The 10,156-nt window shown below is 31.8% G+C and overlaps 3 protein-coding genes across 3 annotated transcripts; 1 reads left to right on the top strand and 2 right to left on the bottom strand.

Moving 5' to 3' along the window:
* Positions 1-370: 370 nt before the first annotated feature.
* Positions 371-2,038, bottom strand: LOC108905441 (sarcotoxin II-1-like). The gene is made up of 2 exons (XM_018708303.1): positions 1,847-2,038; positions 371-858 (listed from the first exon to the last, which is right to left on the bottom strand). The coding sequence occupies exons 1-2, from the start codon at positions 1,963-1,965 to the stop codon at positions 483-485; spliced, it is 495 nt and encodes a 164-aa protein (XP_018563819.1). The 5' UTR covers positions 1,966-2,038; the 3' UTR covers positions 371-482.
* A 2,898-nt stretch (positions 2,039-4,936) lies between these two features.
* On the bottom strand, positions 4,937-5,953 carry LOC108905443. The gene is made up of 2 exons (XM_018708305.1): positions 5,772-5,953; positions 4,937-5,452 (listed from the first exon to the last, which is right to left on the bottom strand). Exons 1-2 carry the CDS (start codon positions 5,888-5,890, stop codon positions 5,083-5,085), a joined length of 489 nt encoding a protein of 162 aa, XP_018563821.1. The 5' UTR covers positions 5,891-5,953; the 3' UTR covers positions 4,937-5,082.
* Positions 5,954-7,091: 1,138 nt separating this feature from the next.
* LOC108905440 (attacin-A-like) lies at positions 7,092-8,807 on the top strand. Its single transcript, XM_018708302.1, has 3 exons — positions 7,092-7,267; positions 7,649-7,851; positions 8,499-8,807. The coding sequence occupies exons 1-3, from the start codon at positions 7,161-7,163 to the stop codon at positions 8,702-8,704; spliced, it is 516 nt and encodes a 171-aa protein (XP_018563818.1). The 5' UTR covers positions 7,092-7,160; the 3' UTR covers positions 8,705-8,807.
* The last annotated feature ends 1,349 nt before the right edge of the window (positions 8,808-10,156 follow it).

The following is a 10,156-nucleotide window of genomic DNA, read 5'->3' as shown; positions in this document are numbered from 1 at the left end:
TGTCCGCAATTTGTCAACTCACGAAAAAAGGGGAATTTTCACCTCTTATTGTAAAATATACCATTATCATCAAATCTAATATTTTTTTAATTAAAAAAAATATTAGATAAAAACTAGGGAACTCATTTAGTTTATGCGAATGCGTTTAAATTTTGAACTTCCCGCCAATGTCAATTTCAACGCAACACTCGATTATCCATTGAATTGAATGCTTTAATCTGACAATTCTAAAATATTTTAATTCTAAAAATATGAACTACAAAAAAACACACTGTAAATACCAAATAGCTTTTTTGTAAAAAGTAGGACTACAACCATTCCAAAAGTGTTTATCGACAAAAAACATACAATTATTAAGAAATAAAACAGGTTTTATAAGTATAATTAAATATTTATTTGATTCGAAATAATAATGGCACGGTTACAAAAATTGATAAATAAATAAATTACTAACAACTACTGATTAATGATAGACAAATCTTCTAAAACCTTCCTGTAGCGGTCAGTCCCACATACCCCTGAGGTCTGCCAGTGCCGAATGGTCCTCCAAAATGTCGGCCATACTGACCAACAACACCCACATCAAGATTATTCTTGTGTACAAAGTTATACTGAGCTCCAGCGTTGACATCCGTACCATAGCGGCGAGCATTATCCGCGCTTATGAAGGCACCAGATCCAGAAGGCTTGTGAGCGTAATCCAAACGACCTCCAACTTGATCGGGTCTGAGTCCATGTGATCCAAAGTTCTTAGCGGCATAAGCGCTACCATCTAGTCTATGGTTGTCGTTGTTTAAGATGGTACCTGAATGGCTCAGACCGACACCAGTGTTAGATACACCCCATTTGGTTGCTTGTCTAGAACATAAAAGATACAGTGAATGATAAACTGTTAAAAAAGGACTAATGTTAGGAAGTGCCATGAGTAATAATATTTACGTATTTATTATTTCACATTCCAAAGTATTTTGAAATATGTAAATAAGTAACTTTTATAATATTGCTATATAAATACTACTGCGAATGTAGATAACTTTTTATCTTATACAGGGCTGGAAAATCCACATGGTCCATCTGCCTTTACATGAGAGCGACAATGTAAAGAAATCCGTGCGATAGACGAGGATAGCTATAGTGAAGACGTTTCATAATCTGAATAGCCACTGCCCGGTTCGGGTTAGAAGTGGGACTGACTATTCAGATTATGAAACATCTTCAATGTAACCATCCTTGTCTATCGCACGGATTTCTATGACTTACTTTATCGCTCTCACGTAACGGCTGATGTACCATGGGGACTTTCCGAACCTGTATACATAAAAGATAAATTCTTCTATGTATAATCCTTAACTGACGTTACATTAGTTTATAATTCACGAGAATTGAAATGAATTAAAACTCACTGTAAATTAAAAATGTTTTTAAGAATCAGTAAACAAATATCTACGTCACAAATCAGGGGTTGGTTTAAAATAACACATTTTTGTATTTTTTTTTAAAATATAAAAACGAATTCAAATAATTGACTATTACTTTGGATGTACGTAGGTAAGTCCTGTTCATTAGATTTTGATCAGAAACATCAAAGACAGACAGTAATGAAAATATATAAACAATTAAATTTGTGTACTTAATTTTTACAATGCTGTATATGTTATCAACTTCTCATTGGGCGATTTGAAGTGTGGCAAAATTCCAAAAAAAAACAATTGCAATTATAAAAATTGTTATTAAAGTATAAATTTTATTATTTTTCCATTTTAGTTAGCATGATGTCACTTAATGTAGGCAAAACATATACTGTCGAAACTAAACAGAAAAATAAAAAATAAAATATATTTCTTACCTCTTCTCTCGGCTCACTGGCACTAGGTAGTATTGCTGTCCCTCTTCATCTTCAGCTACTTCAATCGGAACAGCAACAGCGACTGCAACGGCAGCAACGAAAAAAACGAAAAATTTCATTTTGAACCGTTTAGGTATGTTATGAAGCTTTTGCGAATGAGCTAGTTGTACTGATGTTGAGCTTGTGAAGGGGCGCTTAAATATTAATTTCCAAGCGAATGGTTCTTCACCGAAATCCCGGAGAAACGGAAATCCCTGTTCTGCGAGTCTGTATCAAGCGCCTGGCTTACGCATCGTTGATAAGAATGTGTTCAACTCTTACGATTATCGTTGTTTGTATTTAGTCAACTGGTGAATTCTGTTAATTCTTGGAAATGATTATTAATTGCGAATAATTAAATTATTTTTTCAATTCAACCCGTCATAAGGTGATTTACTCTTTTTGTATTGTAAAAACCAATTAGACTGGAATTTTATACAGGATTTCCCACTGAAAATCACTACTGCTAACGTCTTTCTCTAAAAGGCCTTTTTTTTAATTTTCAATTTCAAAAATATACATATGTCATATGTTTCTTTCAGTAGTTTTTTTTCTAAGTCATTGTAGTTATTACAGTCTTCTGGGCACCATTTTATTATTATCATCACTATTATTATTAAATTTAAATTAAATTGTAACAAATTAAAAAGAAATTAATGTCATATCAATTAAAACATATTTAAAAAATGATGGTTGTTCTACTAAAAAATAATATTAATAATAATTATTACAATTCTTTTAATTTTTGTTCAATGATTTTTTTTATTGAAATGTCGATTGAAATTAAGATGAATATTTTTTAAATTGAACTGCAATTTTTTATTATCCTAGATACGGGATCTAATTCAGAATTTTTAAATACTCTTACAATCCACAACTAAAAAAAATATTGCGTAGAATCTTAAGACCAGCAGTAATATTTACAGATTTTTTTAGTTTCGCACAATTATTTCAAAATTATTAATATATTTAAATTAAATTTACATTTCTTAGCATTTGACTTTTATAGGAGGAATATTTATATATATTTTTCCGAATGTATCAGTCCTCAGCTTCTAGGCTTTTCTTGATTTGATATATTTTTTATGATCTATGTAGTATTACAAAGTCTACTGCTATTTGGGCCAATTTTGTTTTAATAAAGGGCATTTGATACGTAAAATGGAATTAAATTATGTTTAATACGTACACAAAACAAATTAATTTTTTTAATCAAGATTTATGTAATAGAATTAGACAAGCATGTCGACAAATAACACCACATCAGTTGAGGAGAGTTATTAGAAATAAGAGTAGGCGAAACAGTGCATAAAAAAATGGTATGGTGATGGGTTAATAGAAAACATAATATATTATATTCAGGGTGTAACGGATGCTGATGGTCAAACTTCAGGGGGTTATTATACAAGTAATTTTCAACAAAAAAGTGATATAAGATTTTTTTGGAAAGTTGATAGTTGCTCTTTTATTTAACATATTTTGATTTCAAAAAATTTTGTGACTTTTTTCATAAAAACATAAATATCTGTTATTCTTACAGCCACATCAAATTTAGATGTACCATCGTTAAATTTACTACAAGGTGAGCATATAAGAGTGTTTAAAAAATCTTGTATACCAGGTGCTGTAAAAAGTTAATTGTAATAATTGTAAAATGAGCAAAATTAGTGGTATCTCCTTATTGGTGGTAACGCCAAAAATTTGTTAATGAGGACGTGTTTTTTCTTCAGCAAAAACTACTGTATTTAGTAAGCTTTTCAACGATATACGAGTATCAACTTTTGACTTTGCTATTTTTTTTTTGGCAACAATATCAAGGGCAAAGGTAGTAAAACCGTAAAAATCGAAAATACATAAACTTTATAGTACTTTATTTTTATTTTAAGTCTGTTCGTATTATTTATTACATGCGTGAATTTTTTGTGGGAGTTTCTTCAAAAAGCTGTTTTTTTAAATCTCCCTTTTTCTCCTATAATCCGAAATATTGTTGCAAACGTGTTTTTGTTTAGAATGCGTCTTTCATGATATATAGATGCCAAGGCGGCTGTGAAAAACAATATTGACACAACTGTCGAAAATCATAAAATTACTTTAGTGTTCTTGTTGATTACTCAAGTATCTAAACTGAAGATGCCACGTTTTTCCACAAATAACGAGTATAGAGATATTTTATTTGTGTATGGTGTTTGCAATGGAAATTCTAGAGCAGCAGTTGCATCTCGTAGTAAATTTAACGCTCTTTCCGACGGTATGTCTAAATTTGATGTGGCTGTAAGAATAACAGAGATATTTTTGTTTTTATGAAAAAAGTCACAAAATTTTTTGAAATCAAAATATGTTAAATAAATGAGCAACTATCAACTTTCCAAAAAAATGTTACAATTACTTGTATAATAACCCCCTAAAGTTTGGCCATCAGCATGCGTTACACCCTGTATAATAGTATTTAAATGTTATTTCGTTGTGAAACTCTTTCTGGTACAATAAAAATAAAATAATAATTTGGTTATAATATTGTGCGCATCCTGTATGAGTGAAATCAATTTCCACTGTTAACACAAGACACTCTGCAATGAGTGAAATTTTTTGTTTGCACTTATTTTGTGAACACCCTGTAAAAATTATAATAAGGAAAATTTGTATTTAGGGTTTTGAGGTGCGATCAAATCGAAAATGTTATCTATTTCCTTCTTCAAAAAATGCCTAATATGTTTTTTAATTTTTGAGGGTCTTTATTAATGATAGTAGGCCCTAGAAAAAACCACATGTGAAAACATAAAATATCAAAAAGTAGGCCTCTTTGAGTAATATCACATAAAAAAAAAGAAAAAGAAATAACAACGTCAAAAAGTGGCTATGATATTCTCAACAAATGGCATAAAAAGAAAAAAAATAATTTTTGTTATTTGTTCCAGCACCTAAAAAAATTAATATTATATTACAGTTCAGAGTTAAATTAGTTCATTGTTTATTATGACACTGAATCCCAGCAAAAAAAGGTTTTTTTAAAATATATTTGTAAAGGTGTATTTACCATAAAAATTAAACAAATTTTCTTTAAATCATAATTTTATTAGTTTAAAATACTAACCTTACACTTCTAGTAACTGTGTGTTTAAATATCACTTTTTAAATGTTTATGTTAGTAATTAAAAACATTAGGAAATAAATATATTCAGTAATTTAAAGTAAGTCTTCTAAAATCTTCCTGTGGCAGTAAGTCCCACATATCCTTGAGGCTTTCCAGTCCCAAACGGTCCTCCAAAGTGTCTCTCGTACTGGCCAACAACGCCCACATCGAAATCCTTTTTGTGAACAAAGTTATACTGAGCCCCAGCTTTTACATCCGTACCAAAATGACGCGTTTGATCGGCACCTAAGAAAACATTAGAAGCGGAAGGCTTATGGGCGTAATCCAGACGTCCTCCAAATTGATCGAGTCCACGTGTACCAAAGTTCTTGGTGGCATAGGCGCTACCATCCAGTTTATGGCTGTTGCTGTCGAAAATGTTGCCTTTATGTCCAAGGGTCACCCCTGTGTTGGAAATATCCAATTTTGTTGCTTGCCTATAAACATTTACTCATTTTTATGTCACTTCTATACATATATTTCATCAATATATTTTGGAATTAGTCAAAAATGTAAAGCAGATGAACTGTCGACTTAATAAAACGTTTTATATACTTATTATTTATTAACTATTCATGGTCTTTTGTAACTCTTCAGAAAGTTGTTTTTTGGATCATTTCAGACTAATGAGTTTTCAAAGGGGTGTCGAATTTTAAAAAGATGTTTAACTTCGGGTAATAATTTACCTGATAATATGCAACAATTCATTGAATTGGTATACATATAGGAGTAGACTAAACAACTAAGAAGTCTTACCTTTTTTCACGATTCACAGGCACCAAAACATATTGTTGTCCAACTTCATCTTCAACAAATCCAACGGGAATAGCAGTAGCAACCGCAGCAAAAACAGCTAGCAAAGCGAAGTATTTCATTTTGGACTCTATTATGTGCAACTACTGCAATTAACCTACATGTACTGGAAGCTGCGAATAGAAAATGATCTCTTATATAGGTAGTAATTACTAATATGGTCGTACTGGTTATTTACCGAAGTTCGGAATAATTCAAAATCCCAGATGACAAAGCACTGGCCAATTGTTTTATGGTTTCTCGTTAAAATGTAATTACTACTGCTATAGGAGCATTTTTTCACGTACTAATAATATCCACGTATGAATATTCATATACCAAGAGGTAAATAGAGTGAAAACGATTGGACCCAATAACGACTTGACTAATACGTATTTTTTAAATTTCATGTTCATTTTGGTGTATTTTTTTCAGTTTTCTAGGCATCACCAGTTACCCAGAGTTGACCTAATCAAAGTAAAGCTGATTGGCATATTATTCACTGCACAGTTATGTTAGATACATTACAATTACACATTTATATATTTTACATATTAACCTTTGTACTTTTTCTTTACTTTAAAAGGAATTGGGCTAATTCCAATCAAGACTAAACATTTTCTTAAAGTTTTCATTTGAAAAACATCATGCTATTTGACATCAAAGACAACAACTGCTCTGCGGACTAAAGCCCCGTCCAGTATATACCTAGTTATCTACCTCACATTAATTAAGAATTATCTAAATAATATAAGAAAACGCAAAGATTTAAATATTCAAACCCGATTAAATGGCAAAATACCATACCCATAATTTCAAAATAAGATTTAATACACATCTTTAATTGATCTATCATGGGGTATACACATAAAATCATCGTCTAAGATTCATAAAAAGACATCTTCAAACAATAAATATTCGTCGAGTTACTGACAGATACAGTTTAAAGTACCTACCCATGTCACAAAAAATTACCAAAATAACAGTCATTAAATCATTTGGTGCTGCTATTAGTAATTATAATTAAAGCAGCAGTCAAAACAAATATATTAAGTATAACAGCAGATTTCGTTCCATAAATTATATTCTATATTTAGACCAAGCGATGAACGAGCGAATAAATCACAACACAATACTCTAAGCTCGGTTTTTCACCGTCATTATTTGGTTTTGCGAAATAGGACATTCTATTCTTTGTCCCCTGATTATGCGATGGCAGTATTACCCTGAAACGGTAAAGAACCGATTGTAAGTAAAACAGAGATATAAATACATATATGAAGGTATGTTAACCTCCATATTTATTTAGAGTTCTTGAAAAAACACACAACCTGTTCCTTGATCTTGATAATAATGAAGGGTTTAGTAATATTTTGTGTGATTTTAGTTACTGCAACTGCTGTGCCATTTATTGACAGGAACACAGCCAAAATAGATTTTGTGCAGAGACGACCAAAAAGGTAAACCAATACAGTTAAATACCATTTTCTTGATAAATATACAATAAATTGTTTTCTTTCGTTAAGAAAATAGACCATGATATTGTTTAAAGCTATAAATACCATATAAAATTAAAAGTTACACGATTCACCTCCAGAATCATCAAAATACATGAAATACGACGAATATTACGAATAATAACCAAAGCTTGACATTTGCGTGCCACGTAAGTAAATTGGAAACTCATTTAACTGTCAAATATTTTAAAAGGAATATTAAATGTAGCCCCAGTACGGATTACTAATGTATTCGTCAAGTCTCCGCCTTAGTTAGGCACCGAAATGTCGAACTCTACATAGGACCAGCTGGCATATAGGCAACCATATCATTTTTTGTTTCAGAGAAAACCAGCCACCTGCTGCTGTTTCAATCGGAAATACAAAGTATGGTCTAAAAGACGGCGTTCCCTATGTACAACATCAAGTCAACCTTGCCAACTCCAACGATCACAAACTGGACGCCAACGCTTACGCTTCCAAAGACTTCCACAACAACGGGCCTCTTAATGTTGGAGGGGACCTGAAATATTCCCATCAACCTTCAGGTGAATGAATTAATATTACAGAATTAGTAAAGCGCTTCAGTAATATGGTCATTTTGAACTATTTTCATTTGAAATAAATTACAATCTGAAGTTTTCTTCCATTTTTGTCCATCAATCTAGACTCTAGAGCAGCGGTCGATAACTGGCGGACCGCTGCTCTAGAGTTGCACCCTAGACCTAGATGCAAATAGTTCGAAGGTCTACTTGGTATATTTTTTCGCTCTATGAATAACATAAAAAAGTGTTTAGCAAATGTTATAAAAATCCTGTTGCGTAGCTTATGTACGTTATCTATTTTATGTGTTTGTTATTGTTTTGCACTGAAGCTGCTCTCTTCTGGATATCAATCTCTGCACTTTTCCATATTTTACCATTTTCCCGTAGTATTCCAAAGTAAATCCATCCACACCCTGGAGAAAAACGAAGCCGCTCTTTCCAGAGAAAAGTTTAACAGCTATAGATACCATCTTTCTTTCCTTCACTATGTATCACGCTAAACGCCATTGTACATTTTCACCACTTATTCTTATTATTCATTTTTTCTTCCATGCCAACACCATTCATGCACAATCATGTATCTCTACTTGGTAGTTGTAAAGTTTCCTTCTGTAAGGAGGAAATTATAAAGAGAATCTGTGGCATTTCAGGAGCTGGGCTGAGCATCAGCGGCCAAAGTCTACCAGGAGGTGGTACAAAGGTAGGTGCCGCTGGAGTATGGAACCTCTATAAAAATGGAGGCTTTGGAGTTGATCTGAAGGGAGGTTACAGCCAAAATTTCGGCGGTCCAGGTGCAGGAGCCCCGATATATGGAGTTGAGATTCAGGGAGGGTACGCCTTCCCCAGAAGAGGATAAAATTATTCATATGTTCGTTCCTCGGTTTATTTGGTGCCAAATTATTTATTATGTATAAATGAAGTATTATTTTGAAAGATAAAATATATTTTCTATATAAAAATTAAAATTGTCTTTAGATGTCATTTTGTGTTATCTACACTAGTGGAAAAAATTAAGGGATAAAAAAAATATAAATTTTCGGCGATTTTTCAAATGGCTGTATCTTTGATAAAAATGGTCGTATTGGAGTAAAAAATATGCATTTTGAAGCTTGAAGTTTCTAATTTTTGGATCTTGCAAAAAAAATTTTTTTCAAGTAACGCGTATCGTGCAATCTTAATGAATATCATGAAAAAAAATTTTTACGAAATTTTTTTCGATCTTATTTTTGGTGTACGGACTTGAAAAAAATGTTTCCAACTTAACCACCTTAGGGATTAGATAGGTTGTTCATTTAGCTTCAATTTATTTTTTTTGGTCTCGATATGACCATTTCTCGCTGAGCTATCGGACTTTGTATGAAAATGGATCATTTTCTCTTTGTTCATCGATATCTCAGAAACCAATGGTTGCACAGAAAATCGACGGTGGGTTTCAGAAACTTGAATGAATTCTCTACAAGGTCCTGGCACGGTTTTTAGAAAAAAAAATTTTTTATCCTTAACATGACTGAAAAATCGTAGAAAATAGGACTTTTGGGGTCTTCTAGAAAATCACTGAGAAAATCATTGAGAATATTGGGAAAATGACTAATGTTAAGTGTGCCTTTTACAGGTCATTGTACCCCTAAAACCCCAACAGAGTTTCAATTCGATCCATCAAGCCGTTTTTATGTTTCATTCGATTGAATTTTTTAAAAAATTAAAGGATCACTTTTTTTACCTTTAAATGCTCATAATCTGTAAAAAAATGAAAAAAACATTTTTATCAAAGATACAATCATTTGAAAAATCGACGAATATTTAGATTTTTCTTTGATCCCTTAATTTTTTCCACTAGTTTACATACTATAAAAAACAAGGAGTACAGGGTGTAGTAATATTCTTTGGCTAAACTGTACACGATACAAATATTTTAAAGTTGAAATTTTATCCTTTGGACTTCATCTCTTCTTGAATAAAATTTTTTTCTAAAAATCAATTATCCCTTGGATATAAAAAAATATTTCTTCCCCAATACAGTGCTTTTCTCTAAGTGATACGACAGAAAGTTATTAAGAAAAGTGGCATAAATAACTCGTAAGCAACCTTTTACTACTAAATTTTTATAAAAAAAGAAAATTTACGAAAAATAAAGGAAACCAGTTTCATATTAGACGAAGCGACCGTTTTTATACTTTATTATAAAACAATATGTCGGGTCGCCAGAGGCAGATTCCGATTTATCATTATTATCGCACCCCTTCACACGCGTTAAAAGTCAAAGTGCCGATACATAATTTTCCTTTCGCTTTCTCGAGTTGGCACAAGT

This window comes from Anoplophora glabripennis, unplaced genomic scaffold (assembly GCF_000390285.2).
Source record: "Anoplophora glabripennis isolate ALB-LARVAE unplaced genomic scaffold, Agla_2.0 scaffold42, whole genome shotgun sequence".
Classification (NCBI taxonomy): domain Eukaryota; kingdom Metazoa; phylum Arthropoda; class Insecta; order Coleoptera; family Cerambycidae; genus Anoplophora; species Anoplophora glabripennis.
Note: the sequence above shows the minus strand (reverse complement) of the source record. Positions and strands in the feature narration are given on the sequence as shown.

Coding starts and splice junctions, on each gene's coding strand:
- LOC108905440 (XM_018708302.1), top strand. CDS start 7,161: ATGAAGGGTTTAGTAATATTTTGTGTGATTTTAGTTACTGCAACTGCT. Junction 7,268..7,648: donor GTGCAGAGACGACCAAAAAG/GTAAACCAATAC, acceptor TTTTTGTTTCAG/AGAAAACCAGCCACCTGCTG. Junction 7,852..8,498: donor ATATTCCCATCAACCTTCAG/GTGAATGAATTA, acceptor GTGGCATTTCAG/GAGCTGGGCTGAGCATCAGC.
- LOC108905441 (XM_018708303.1), bottom strand. CDS start 1,965: ATGAAATTTTTCGTTTTTTTCGTTGCTGCCGTTGCAGTCGCTGTTGCT. Junction 859..1,846: donor CCAGTGAGCCGAGAGAAGAG/GTAAGAAATATA, acceptor TTTATGTTCTAG/ACAAGCAACCAAATGGGGTG.
- LOC108905443 (XM_018708305.1), bottom strand. CDS start 5,890: ATGAAATACTTCGCTTTGCTAGCTGTTTTTGCTGCGGTTGCTACTGCT. Junction 5,453..5,771: donor CCTGTGAATCGTGAAAAAAG/GTAAGACTTCTT, acceptor AAATGTTTATAG/GCAAGCAACAAAATTGGATA.